Genomic DNA, 14,627 nt, shown 5'->3' with positions numbered 1-14,627 from the left:
CTGTTGTCTTGATGCACCAATACTGCTTGCCGTGTGGAAGCAGAGAGAATAGTCCATGGCTTGGGTGGCTGGAATCTTTAACACTTTTCTTGGCTTTCCTATCACACCACCTGATATACAGTGGGGAGAACAAGTATTTGATACACTGCCGATTTTGCAGGTTTTCCTACTTACAAAGCATGTAGAGGTCTGTCATTTTTATCATAGGTACACTTCAACTGTGAGAGACGGAATCTAAAACAAAAATCCAGAAAATCACATTGTATGATTTTTAAGTAATTCATTTGCATTTTATTGCATGACATAAGTATTTGATACATCCGAAAAGCAGAACTTAATATTTGGTACAGAAACCTTTGTTTGCAATTACAGAGATCATACGTTTCCTGTAGTTCTTGACCAGGTTTGCACACACTGCAGCAGGGATTTTGGCCCACTCCTCCATACAGACCTTCTCCAGATCCTTCAGGTTTTGGGGCTGTCGCTGGGCAATACGGACTTTCAGCTACCTCCAAAGATGTTCTATTGGGTTCAGGTCTGGAGACTGGCTAGACCACTCCAGGACCTTGAGATGCTTCTTACAGAGCCACTCCTTAGTTGCCCTGGCTGTGTGTTTTGGGTCGTTGTCATGCTGGAAGACCCAGCCACGACCCATCTTCAATGCTCTTACTGAGGGAAGGAGGTTGTTGGCCAAGATCTCACGATACATGGCCCCATCCATCCTCCCCTCAATACGGTGCAGTCGTCCTGTCCCCTTTGCAGAAACGCTTCCCCAAAGAATGATGTTTCCACCTCCATGCTTCACGGTTGGGATGGTGTTCTTGGGGTTGTACTCATCCTTCTTCTTCCTCCAAACACGGTGAGTGGAGTTTAGACCAAAAAGCTCTATTTTTTAGTGTGTTACTAATGGTTTTCTTTGAGACTGTGGTCCCAGCTCTCTTCAGGTCATTGACCAGGTCCTGCCGTGTAGTTCTGGGCTGATTCCCTCACCTTCCTCATGATCATTGATGCCCCACGAGGTGAGATCTTGCATGGAGCCCCAGACCGAGAGTGATTGACCGTCATCTTGAACTTCTTCAATTTTCGAATAATTGCGCCAACAGTTGTTGCCTTCTCACCAAGCTGCTTGCCTATTGTCCTGTAGCCCATCCAAGTCTTGTGCAGGTCTACAATTTTATCCCTGATGTCCTTACACAGCTCTCTGGTCTTGGCCATTGTGGAGAGGTTGGAGTCTGTTCGATTGAGTGTGTAGACAGGTGTCTTTTATACAGGTAACGAGTTCAAACAGGTGGAGCACCTAAAGACTCTCAGACCATGAGAAACAAGATTCTCTGGTCTGATGAAACCAAGATTTAACTCTTTGGCCTGAATGTCAAGCATCACATCTGGAGGAAAAGTGGCACCATCCCTACGGTGAAGCATGGTGGTGACATCATTATGATGTGAGGATGTTTTTCAGCGGCAGGGACTGGGAGACTAGACAGAATCGAGGCAAAGATGAACAGAGCAAAGTACAGAGAGATCCTTGATGACAACCTACTCCAGAGAGCTCAGGACCTCAGACTGTGGGCAAAGGTTCACCTTCCAACGGGACAGCGACCCTAAGCACACAGCCAAGACAACACGAGTGGCTTCGGGACAAGTCTTTCAATGTCCTTGAGTGGCCCAGCCAGAGCCCGGACTTGAACCTGATTGAACATCTCTGGAGAGACCTGAAAATAGCTGTGCAGCAACACTCCCCATCCAACCTGACAGAGCTTGAGAGGATCTGCAGAGAAGAATGGGAGAAATCCCCCAAATACAGGTGTGCCAAGCTTGTAGCGTCATACTCAAGAAGACTCGAGGCTGTAATCGCTGCCAAAGGTGCTTCAACAAAGTGATGAGTAAAGAGTCTGAATACTTTCAAAACATTTCTAAAACCTGTTTTTGTTTTGTCATTATGGGGTATTGTGTGTAGATTGATGAGGGGGGGAAAACAATTTAATCAATTTTTGAATAAGGCTGTAACGTAACAAAATGTAGAAAAAGGCAAGGGGTTCAAATACTTTGTGTGTGTGTGTGTGTGTGTGTGTGCGCAATATAAATTATATAAAACGCATATCCATAATCATGGTAGCAATTGAAAGGGAACAGCTTGGAGATGATGGGAAAATTATTAGATGAAAGGTGAGGACGCAACAGTTCACTGACACAAGACTGAATCCAAACATTACACTGTTTACTTTCTGTGCATTTTACATTTACTGTACTTTTTGAAGCATTTCTTGATAACAAAATCTAAAACTACTCATGTTACAGAATGTATCCAGAGACTACTCCTGGAGAATATGGGGTAGGTGTAACATAAGACCCCCAAAAATTGCAAGGGTCTGAGTGAGTAGGTTCGAGAGGACTTAGTGGCCACACACCTCTCCAAAGTGTGCACAGTTCCTAAGCATTTTCAATGCACTTTTATGAGTCGAAGAAGAATCTTCAACTATAAGGATTTTTTTTTAGCTCTCCTAGCTGTGCTGTTGAAGAACTAGAGCAAGCACACTTGTAGTTATGTTTGGAACACAACCCTGCATTCCTGCCATCACACAATTACTGTTGTTGTTTACTCAATCCAAAAACAGTCCATTAACTAATCACAATCTGGGTCAGGTGGGCATGATTCGAAAGCTTGTTCTATTGCCAACACGACTAGCTAAGTTATAAAATAACATCTTACAGTGTTAGGCTTTCACAAGGCAATTCAGGGAAACAGATTTTAATCTTGGTGGGCACAGACAATAGTCATGAGTACATTCAGGTGTGTGTACTGCGGCGAATATTCTTCCCAATAAACAAATCGTCTCATTCTGTTAAAAAAAACAGGGTATGATGCCATGTCATCCGGTAACTGTACATCAAACATAGTGATCATAAACACTGACACTGACATGAGTTTTATGATTTGGAAATGTGAAGTTCACATTTGGACTCATGGATGTTTGTGTTGCTCGTATGACATCAAAGCTGTATTTATTATATTCCTCAACATCTCATCTTTCAGAATACATTGATTAATCTTAATTTACAGCATTTCCCTCACTCAGACAACAAACTATTTGCAAAAGTTGCCCGATTACTGGGAGTGATTGAGGAAACTTCTGTCACGCGTGGTGCTCAAGTTCAGAACTGCTGTCAGTCAAAACCCATACTGCACTGTGAAGTTCAGAGCCAGAGCTCTGATGTCATGTATAGCATGTTACTGTACAGTAACTGCATTCCAATTTAGGCACGTATTAGTGCCCAAATCTGTCATTTTCAATCCATACACAGGTACGAGTATAAAGGGCTATGAAGATTAGGACATTTATTGAAGAAACAATCCACTGCTATTTGCTTTCCTTCATTGAAATCTGAAGGGTTATCAGAAAGTAATTGTAAATGTAACAAAGCCTGTCTTTCAATATAGCATGTGCTAATCCCCTAAATGCCAAATATCTATGCTTAATTAGCTGTTGAGATGCCAATGGTGAAGAGAGAACCCCATGTCACCTTTTTGTGGTCTGTATTTTACGGGATCAAATGACCATAAGACCTAATTAACTATATGGGGCTCATCTTTTACAACAAGAGCTCAAGGGGATTACCAAACAGTTGCACTTTGTGTCTGTCAGTCAGAAGACGGTGATGGAAGTTGTTCATCCTGTAGTGTCTTCTCATTCTGCCCCTAGGCTGTTTCCAGCTGTGCTGCCCAACTGTGAGGAGCTTAATGACCTCTGAGTTCCTCTTTTTGTTCTCTCTCTCTCTCTCTCTCTCGCTCTCTCTCATTAGACACCCAACAGCAGGACAATGGAACCCTTGTGGACACTTCATCTAATGAGTTAAATATATTACTGACTGTGACATCATTATGTTTATGTGAGAGTATTGTCTCAAAAGTATGGGGTGGGTTGGTTCAGTTTTCAGTTAAAATGGTGTAATCTTCAAGACTGCAATTCTATAGCTGGCCACCAGATGTCAGAGGTCAAGCTTTTGAGTGACAATGGATGGAGAAGGATTTGACAAGACACAGAGGTAACATATGTTCATTAATACAGAAACAAATGCATCCATTTTCCTCCTTAGACTGTCATTATGACTTTTAAAAACAATTCACCCATTGCAAGTAACAATTTACATGATTAAGAAAATATAAAATACCCCCCTGTATATAGTCTCGCTATTGTTATTTTACTGTTGCTCTTGAATTACTTGTTACTTTTATTTCTTATTCTTATCTGTAATCTTATCCGTATATCCAACTGCATTGTTGGTTAGGGGCTCGTAAGTAAGCATTTCACTGTAAAGTCTACACCTGTTGTATTTGGCGCATGTGGCTAATACAATTTGATTTAATAACAGTTTATTATTTACATACATATGTTCAATGTGTGTGCACAGGTCAGATGTAACTTGGTTGTGGGTTCAAAGTAAACTTACAGGTAATCAATTCACTTGTATAATACTTAGGTTCCAGGGTTATTCAAAATGCACAAAAACACTGCTCCCACCAATGTAATGTGCAGTTTAGAGGGTTCGGAAAGTGAAAGTTAGACGTCCTCCAGTGATTTTGTTTTACTTTTCCTGTTCAAATATCCCAAGTATAAATACATACACTAAAGGGCTAAAAAATAAGTTTTGAGTAAAATAGTGTTTTTGAGACAACCGCAAACTTTAAGTTAACTTCAAGGATTTTGGAGTGGCAGGTTTGGGGCGGCAGGTAGCCTAGTAGTTAGTAACCGAAAGGTTGCTAGATCGAATCCCCGAGCTGACAAGGTAAAAATCTGTCGTTCTGCCCCTGAACAAGGCAGTTAACCCACTGTTCCTAGGCTGTTATTGTAAATAAGAATGTTCTTAACTGACTTGCCAGGTTAAATAAAGGTTAAATAAATGGTCAGATGTGATGTCATCAGCCTCCTCCTAGATTGAGGAACAATAGAGAAGCAATGGAGAACAAAAGAGGAAAGCACCACCTGCCCCTCCCCCTGCTTGTTCCATGTCATGTCATACCTGGACCACCTATTGAGATGTGCCTTTTGTTAAGTAAATCATGTGTTAAATGAGGTGAAAAGGAAACTAGTGGACATTAAGGCCAGACAGAGACAGCACACAGGCGCTATGTTAAACATGTCTTTATCTGGAAGCCACCACCATCTCAATTAGTTTACGTGACAGACAGTAATTTATAGACACATGTCTATAAATGATTATCAACTCCAATTCTCACTCTTACACTTGTATAAACATACAAGTATTTCACAATTGCTGTCTTTTGAATAGACTTGTCTCTACTTGCTAACAGCTGCTGAAACCTCATACTTTTGTTTCAGACATGATGTGAGGGAAATATTACATACTTTTTTTTGTCATTGATACTGGTTTCTTCTCAAGCTTGTGCAGGGACTGTTAAGACAGGCAGCCCAATTAATCAACAACAAAAAAAGCTTTTTACACAACTATTCTCATTCACTGTTCACAGAGCTCTTGAATAAAGAAAGCTAGCTACTTAGTTAACGCTTCCCAGAATCCCAATGCTGAATTGTATCTTAAAGGCCCCGTGCAGTCAAAATTCAGTTTTCTGTGTTTTGCGTCATATTGTACAACAGCTGATGAAACTAGCAAGATTTGATCAGTATTATTTCCTGGTTGGAAATACATTCTACATAGGACCTTCTAAACAGCAGGTTTTGCATGGGTGGAGTTTCAGCTTGCCTGGTGACATCACCAGGTGGTAAATGAGTTAATAGATTAATAACAAAGAGTTCCAAACCTCTCTAACAATAACAACTATTTTTCCCTTTTATCCTCCCCACTCAGACCACAATTCTTGCTTGTTAAAACGTTTAACGCTTAAAACGCTTAAAAGCAACAAAAAAAACTATTTTGATAATTTTAATGGAAAACCATTACAGTAAGGTACATTATTGTTACCCATAAATGATTTGATATAAAAACGGCTGCATTGGGCCTTTAAGACCCGTTACCAGAGCCAACACAGGTTTGGTGTTGTTGACTCACCCTTCACAGGTTCCAAGACTAGCACACAAGTTGTAGCTGGCTCAGCTGTACAACTCAAGCTCAGCAGGGAAGGACATAGGAGCATTTTACAACTCACGCTTATACATTTTTGGCTCGGACATTGCACTAAAAGTGGAGAGTGGTTTTACTCAGAAAAGGACTTGCTACAACACAGTTCCCCAAAAAACAATCATCCAGATTACTTTAATCCATAAAATGATCAAATGTAGAAAATATGAGAAACATGTTTTTTAAATCTAAAGATCGTTCTTCCCTTTTTGGTGCTTTTTCTGTTCACAGCAAAATGGTCTTTGTTTTTCAGCAGCACATTTGCCATGGAGTGTCTTTCTACCTGGCCTGTCTCCTCTTACAGTTCACTTTGGCATTAGAACCTGCCATCTCAGACACATAGTCATGGTATTGGTCATCTACAGGACGGTTTCCCTTTTCACTGAAGAATGGCAATCCAAGTCTTCCCAGTTCACCAATCTTATTTAGGCTCCAGTTTAAAATCACAACTGACTAGAGGTGTTTAGACATTCAAGTTTGTCAGAATGGAGTAACCCGCAATGTAGAATTTCACTATCTTTGGTCCCTATCTTCCAGCATACTGTCACTGCAGGATGTTTCTACAGTACAGTCAACCCATTGGCTGCTGGATCTGATTCAACCTATTGAGAATGTGTGCATTTCCACTGTCTGTTATCCTCTGACTAGTTTGGCACATCAAGGTGGATAAAAAGCATCAATACTCCAGTTGTCCTTGTCATCGTGTGTCAGTAGCGAGTCTGAGGATTCAGACTGGTAGGGTGGCACTGTTGGCATCCTGAGTGGACGGGCACTGAGTGGTTACCTCTGACTGAGTGGTAATGTCTGTGCCAGGGTGCGGAGGGTAAATGTTCTGGGGATGAGGGGCGTCTATTACAGACCCCAGAATGTCAAAGGGCACTTCAATGGAGTGGCAGATGCTCTCCTCATACGTTGGAGGGGGCTGTGGGAGAGAAAGAGTAAGCTTTGGTTAACACTGCTTTAGAACCTAGGGTAAGTGGGTATGAGTAAAATTGGTGAGTGAATGGCTTGATTTGAGTGTGTCGCGGCTCATCATATCAAGCTATACTTTGTGACAAAGTGAGCCACTTAGAATGAGTCACCCTACTAAAATAAAGGTTAAATAAAAAAAATATTAAAAAATGTTAACACTCATAATTGAGAGGCTTTAAAACGTACTGAAAATGTTAAACGCTATATATTCCACATACACAATAAAATAACCCATGAGCTTCAAAAATGATATCCCATCTAAGATTAGAGACTCCATTTCCTAGGTGTAGGTGTTTCCTAGCGTGTATTGGCTGATACATGATCTCTAACATCAAACCTAATGGCATCATGTTAGCGTTTACATGACAGATTAGGTTGGCAGCACCCGGGCTCCCTTTAGCATCACTCTTCCAGTACAGAGCCTATCTCCGTCATCAGCCAGCTCCTCACTCCCTGACTAACTCCTTATCTTTTAATTGCTTGGGGCCCCCGCGGGCGACAAGGACAGCCCTGCACGCCTATAAAAACACCACACACGTACTACGCAACAAAGTTTCACTCCAGCCCCTACGGCCACAGCACAGACGGGGCAATTATGGGCCATCAGACCCCCTCTTGACAGGGGCCACTTTGAGCTACCGGTGACAGAATGGGAGACTGATGGGAGGGCACTTATTCACTGGGACATTTATTAAAGAAAAAGAGGAGCAAAAAAAGACAAATAAAGGAGAAAAAAGGCACAAAGCTGCATTCTCTGCCACTGTTTACACTGAGGATGCAAGCTTTAATTATGTTTGATTTGCCCTTTTCTCATTACCTTGTTTGCTCGAGCGTTACGCAAGTCAAAGCCCCGGCGAAAGATCAACACGGTAAAACCTGGGAATGCGCAGTCTGTGCATCACTACAGCAGAAGATGAGATGATAGGGCTCCTATTTACGGCGTTCTGAATAGTGTTTCATCTTAGAACAAGCTCCAGTTATCCTGTGACAGCACATTCATAATGAACAAAACCTCTCATTTATTCTCTTTTATAGGTCACTGCACTTTGGAGTAAACAACAGATTATATATGTGAGGCTCTTTAATAATGGACTAAAGATTAACTTTGGTAACGTTCAATAACCTACACTTTCAGGCAGCTGAGGCAGCGTTCAATACTTATGAGGATACATGCCACTTATCTCAATGCTACCCGTCCACCCCCCGGTATCTTACCTCAGTCAGCATTGAGCCGTTGAGGCCGAAACGGTCAGCGATCATCATGTGTATCTGTCTCTGGCGGTCCTTCTTCCTGACACTCTCGTAGGAGGGCAGCCTGGGGAGGGGCGCCTCCAGGGAGGGCAGGCGGTAGCTGGAGGGCAGGCCGATAAGGAACAGCTGCCCTGACTGATGGAGAGAAGACGCAGACAGCCGGGGAACACAATGGAACAGTTAGAGAGATGTCACAAACACTTTGATGGAAGATACTGCTGGTGTCAGTTTGGTCATGGAGAATCCTTGTCAGTGCATCACTGCTGACTATACGCATCAGAGCAATAGACCTATCCACACACAGCAGAAGCGGGGCCTCCTGTTCCTGGAGATTTTTTACAAGAAAAACATTGTACCAAAAACAAAATTCAAAAAATATTATTTAACACTATAAAACATGACAAATGTATATATAATATGATATACTGTATACTATGATTTTGTTAAATCTTGGAATTGGTCTGAGCTGGTATTGCTTATTTTATAAAGCAATGTACCGCTAGCTGTGTGTCGCTATACCCCCTTGAGGGGTCCCCCTGGCCTGAGACTGGCGCTGCGCTGCTGGTGATTATGGCTATATGAAATTGCATTAGCAATAGCCTTGTTTGTTAATTTAGTAGAAAATACACTTTTATATTCCTGTGCCCTTATCACAGTCAAGACACCCTATTTTATAGGTAGAATATTACGGAATACATAACAAAATAAATAGAAAATAATATTTTTGAAAAGCAAAGAATTGCAAGTGTGAAGTGAGATGCACCTCTCATGACTGAAATAGTTACTTTTTAAAAAGAGTGACAATTTGAGAAGGGTCTCATGCGCTCAATTTTAAATTGAAAGACAATTTATTTAGGGATAAAGACTGTATAATTTATTATTTTCAACAATATATATAGATGTTAGTTCGGATTTGGTTCTGCCTGATCTTTGGACATTTCAAAATGTCTTTGCAATTTTACATTGCATGATTACGCATGAATGACCTTTTACCACATGACATGACACATCTGTTTGGTGAGTAGGTTTACTATAATGTTCTTCCCTGTAACTGGTTTTTAAATGGCATATGAAAGCAAAAGTAGTTTATTCTATATTACCTAATTAGGTTGAACTATAGCACAGTAGTTAGTAGACACATGGGATTCAGTTCCTTGTGCTTGACTGCAGAAAGCAATAGCCTATCAAATTGATGTGGATGTGTTTGCTGCTTATGTTGTAGACTGCGGTCTACCTGATCATGCATGATTGATGTTATTTAGTTTACTGTCTGACTTATCTAAAGAGCAAGGTGTAGCCTAGGCCTAATTCTTTCTCCATGGTTCTGACTTGTCTGCTCGTTGCACATTGCCTTGTATCAATCTGTGTGCTTAATAATCCTGGTGCAGGTATAAGCTACTTAATGATGATTGACGACCATTCAAGTATAAATGCATTTATGATACCAGCTACTTTGGAAGTTATAAGCCCCCCCCCCCCCCCCCCCCCCCAGCTCCGCACCTGACACACCGGTATCACTGAGACTGACAACGTATCGACTGAAAATGTATTGACCCACCCAGTGCTGTGCCTTCTTACCTGTGAGTGTGTGTTGTCGTGTATGATGTCGTGAGTGTGTTCCAGACAGGGGTTTCCCACCAGTGTCTGTCTGCTGCTGTAGTACTGAGGAGGGGCATCCTGCAGGAGGACAGAGGGAACAGTGATTAATGTGAGTTAGAGTATAGTATGATGAACCCTCCATTAGCACATTAACTACAGAGATGACTGAACAATTTCTAACAACCCTACATTTACATTTGAGATTCAACGAGAATCTAATTCAAATAGAGATTGAATGTCGACGATCTGCCCAACGTTAACCTTGTACAACATTCCGAAAGTCTTGCGAGTTTACATTCTGTTTTGATAACGCAGTGGTAATCAGTCTGGTAATTACGAGGCTAGCCCAACATCCCAATTAGGAAGGCATTCCCTAATTTCAGCCTCATTGACCAATTGTCATGCCTTGTTTCATTCGTCTTGGTCCTGACTGTTTTAGCAATACCATAAATGATCTAGCCTATAAGACGACCACCCTACGATTTCCGTGCCTCCTCCCAGTCCCACCCATTTCAAACAAGATTAGGCAGGCTCACACTGTATGAGGTGCTGGAATTCTTCAAAAGCCCTGCCGGAAAACTAGTTGATTACCCTGGGCCTAAATGAGTCTCTTTGTATTGGGGACAATGCAGTGTCCTACTGTGTCACCAGGGTCCCTAGCAAGAAACCACACAGTGTGACCTTTTCAGCATCTCTCTCTTCCCTTGTAACTGTAGCAGGTTCCTCTTAACAATCATGCTCAAATACACATTATGTCCCCCATAGTTAATTTGGACGACATTACACAGCATTACAACAAAGGAATTTTTTGCCTGACAGAGTTCAATCCAGCATCACAACCGGCCGTGCTTGGGAGTCCCAATTGGCCCAGCGTCATCCGGGTTCGGGTTTGGTCGTCATTGTAAATAATAATTTGTTCTTAACTGACTTGCCTAGTTAAATAAAGGTCAAATAAAATAAATAAAAATTTGGATGCGTGATGAGTAGGAGAACGGTTGTAGCAATTTACATTTACATTGAAAATTGCCCCCACTGCGAATTACGCATAGGGAAGTAAGCTTGTTCATATTGACAAAATGGTCACCTTCAAAACATCAGGGCCAGTTTTTTTATGCCTGCCTGAACAGGGACATCACTCACGTTCCCAGTGATGCAGTTTGACCTTTGTCATCACCCCTCCAGCATGTGACAGAGAGAGACGCCACAGAAACATTGATGTCAAAGGTCACCTTCCCTCGCTAGTTTGCACATTCAAGGGGCGAAAAAAGTCTTGAGGATAAAAAGGGGAGATGTCCTTTTGTTTACTGCCTCTGATTCACCCAGCGTGAAAAAGCACAACCGTGTAACATCAGAGCTGAAGTGGGGGGAGGACCCCATCGGCAGTGTGCCTTTTTCAGTGACGCGACCTGAAGGAGAGCCATTGTCCCCAACACCCACAGAAGGGTCTGGTCATTATTCAAACTGAAGCAGGGAAAGGTATGTGGCAACAACACATATAGAGGAAAGTAAACGTTCCATAGAAAACAATAATAGAGGCTTTTTTCCATGTGAGCCTCCCTCACAATCTGGCTTGCCTTCAAGTTGGTGTCCTTGTAATGATCTTGTAACAAAACCACCCTCTTCTGCAACATGCCTCAGTTAACCAGTCACTATGACTATATGGGTGACTGGATAGGATTTCAGGGAATGTGTAAACGACATAACAGGGAGACCAAAAACAACAAACTGATTTCAACAAATCTGTTTCTATATAAAAAACAACTTAAATCGTCAGGAAACTTGATTTTTTACTTTGCTCACACCGCCAGCTAGCTGTGTATTCTTTCACCCAGTAACACTTTGTCACCTGTACAGTTCCCAGAGGTCATCTCCATACCCACCAAGATCTTTCCATATTTACACCCTGTCACCCACTGTTTACTATATAGACTAGACTCCACTCCACACACTGACAATATGGTAGGAAATAGTGACGAGCAATGTTGTCTGATCTGTCAGGTGTGGGTTACTCTAGCTGACAGCAGGTCAAAATGGCTGACATGTACAAGAGGGCAAGCCTGTCTATTCCTGACAAGAGACAGCAAAGTTTTCTCTAATCTGTTCAGGCCAGAGCCAAACATAGCAGAGACAAAGGAGATGTTGATGTTTCCTGTCTCTCTGAGAAAGGGAAAGAGTTGGAAGGTGTGAGTAGTGTCCCTGTGCTCCAGAGATAACATATTAACCCTACCCCAGGGACGCAGGTCAGGAAGAGGAAACATGGAGGATGGGCAGAAACTGAAAACTGACCTCCATGGAGAGTTTATACTTCCTGTTCCCTATTTCCTGTACCAAGTTAGGGACTTGAATATTGGTCATAGTTTGAAGTTGTTAAATAGTATTGATATGTATGAACCTCCATACTTTGGGCATCCATCATGGTACCATTCATATAAGATACTCTTGTCTGCTAAATTCTATTCTCTGGGAGGGAGAGGAAAGGAGGTCAACAGTGATACAGAAGACTCCTCCTCTGTGCCAGTGTTTGTGTTCCTCACTCAGGGGAACACTGAATATTGTATCCAGTTTCTGGTTTCTGGGTGAGATTTACCAGTAGGCTGTGCAGGATATGCTTGTATGCAGTCAAGATCAGATTTTCCTCCGCCCTGTGTTAGCCATTCATATGTTTTCATACAACATGTTTTGAGTGAAATGTTTAGCTAAACAATCTGTTTGTAATATTCTCATTGTAGTGGTGTTGACACATCACAAGATTGGCGCAGGTATCAATAGCATTTGTCAATGCTGCCTGACCACACACTATGGCCCATGATTGCTTTGGCACTCAGGGATAGTTATGGAAGCCGGAGCTCATAGCCAAAGCACTGTTAATTCCATTAAATGCAAATGCATGGTTTTAAAGTTATCATATCGAGTTTATTCTGGGCCTGTTCTTATAGCCATGCAAATTAAACGTGACACCTCTTAATGGCGCTACATTTAATTTGCATGGTACATTTGGCCTCAGTCACATCTATTCTGTATTGTGCCTAACTTTAATTTACGGTTTGTTTACAAACCATTAATTGTATCTTTCAATAAAATATAGTGAGTGAGCTCAAGGTCCTTACCATGTCTCCACGGGTGTCCTTGCAGCAGTAAGGTTCTTTCCGGTATATGGACAGCAGCACCACGATCACCACAAAGAACACCAGACCTGAAACTAGTAAAGGAGAGGAGAAGAGAAAACTCATCACCCGCTGTTAACAATGCATCAAAATGACAATGGACATGCACTTGTACAAAAGATACATTACGTAATGCCCCAGTCTAATTCATGTTAAGTAATAGTTTATTATAGTGTTCAGAACACTGTAATATGCGTTTGCAAGGGGACAGAGCTTTTCCTGCTCAGGTCACAGGTAATTAAGTTGAAACGCCGTGTGGACATACTGTGTAGACTATTTAATGGAACACTGTTCACAATACGTTTTTCAATCTGTGGACAGGGATAATTGGCTATCGTAATGTTAGTCGCAGTCGATTTTCCACACTTCAAATTCATTTACTATCAAATATAAATGTGAAGTCAACCATGTAATTCATCTTCTGATACAAAACAAGTCCAAGAGGAACACTAGCAGCTTCAAGATAATACAGATAGGTTCTAAAAATAGAAAGCTTCATATCTAACATGGTAGGCAAATAGGCTGCTATCTACAGTGATAGCAGCTGGCGAACAGTGTATTCAACATATTCCTTATCACACCACCACAGCAGGGATTTGATGAAGTAAAAGGATCCATCACTGGTCTGAACAACCTGCTGAGGCAACAGACTCCCCATCTAGATCTATAGCATAGGTCAGTGGTCCACATAGGCTACAGTGTTGCAGTTTTCTACAACTTTACAATAGTTGTGTTTTGTCCAAAGAAAACGAATGAACACATACAACTGCTATTAATGTAACAGGCAAAAGTGACATGCCAATACACCTGTTCATCATAACAGATGGGTTAATTACAAAAATATGCCTAAGATTATATCTGATTCTGATCTATGCTCAAATGCCACCATCAGTTTCATGGAAAATGTGACATTTTGAGAGATTAAAATCTTACTTACATGCTGCCACAATGACCGTGAGTTGATCCGATGTTAACTGAGAGGGGGTGGTTGGAGTTGCAGCGGTGGACATCTCTGGCGAATAGACTATCTAAACCCAATTGGATCATGAAGTCAGAGGGTAAAAGGGGACTGTTTTCCTCAAAGGGACCGAGATCATAGATTCTGATTATTTTCCTTATCCCTTGTACTATTCCAATGTAAGAGAGACGAGCTCCAAACAAGAGTCGGTTCAGGGAAACTCACGTCGGTTAACTTGCCACAGTATTTGAGTCCTAGGACTGTTTGTTGAGAGCACTGTCCTGCTCTCAAATTCCGTGACGTCGCCGGGCACCGGACAACAAACAGTCCTTGTACGATGTTGATAGACACGCGCGCGCAGTCGCCAAAGGGGCAACTTGGCTGACACTGGTTATTAAGTAGCCACTGAACTCATAGCAGCACACCGAAGCCTTTTTCATAATGTTGGGACAATGCAATAAAGGTTTTTCTGTTGCATTTTCTTGATCAATCATTCAGAAATGCACTAGTTTGTACTCTTCATGACAGACTAGATAGGCTTAACCATCAACCAGACTATATAACACACTAATAATGCAAATAGTTTA

At 41.7% G+C, this 14,627-nt stretch overlaps 1 protein-coding gene across 1 annotated transcript; it reads right to left on the bottom strand.

Moving 5' to 3' along the window:
- Positions 1-3,192: 3,192 nt before the first annotated feature.
- On the bottom strand, positions 3,193-14,425 carry LOC129825556 (uncharacterized). Its single transcript, XM_055885733.1, has 5 exons — positions 14,020-14,425; positions 13,026-13,117; positions 9,898-9,996; positions 8,284-8,454; positions 3,193-7,018 (listed from the first exon to the last, which is right to left on the bottom strand). Exons 1-5 carry the CDS (start codon positions 14,090-14,092, stop codon positions 6,824-6,826), a joined length of 630 nt encoding a protein of 209 aa, XP_055741708.1. The 5' UTR covers positions 14,093-14,425; the 3' UTR covers positions 3,193-6,823.
- Between the last annotated feature and the right edge of the window lie 202 nt (positions 14,426-14,627).

This window comes from Salvelinus fontinalis, chromosome 2 (genome assembly GCF_029448725.1).
Source record: "Salvelinus fontinalis isolate EN_2023a chromosome 2, ASM2944872v1, whole genome shotgun sequence".
NCBI lineage: Eukaryota > Metazoa > Chordata > Actinopteri > Salmoniformes > Salmonidae > Salvelinus > Salvelinus fontinalis.
Note: the sequence above shows the minus strand (reverse complement) of the source record. Positions and strands in the feature narration are given on the sequence as shown.

What these genes read in the sequence shown, in the direction of transcription:
- LOC129825556 (XM_055885733.1), bottom strand. Translation starts at nt 14,092, where the DNA reads ATGTCCACCGCTGCAACTCCAACCACCCCCTCTCAGTTAACATCGGAT. An exon ending in ACGACAACACACACTCACAG is followed by an intron (nt 8,455 to 9,897) that starts GTAAGAAGGCAC and finishes TCTCTCCATCAG; the next exon opens with TCAGGGCAGCTGTTCCTTAT. An exon ending in ACGGCTCAATGCTGACTGAG is followed by an intron (nt 7,019 to 8,283) that starts GTAAGATACCGG and finishes TCTCTCCCACAG; the next exon opens with CCCCCTCCAACGTATGAGGA.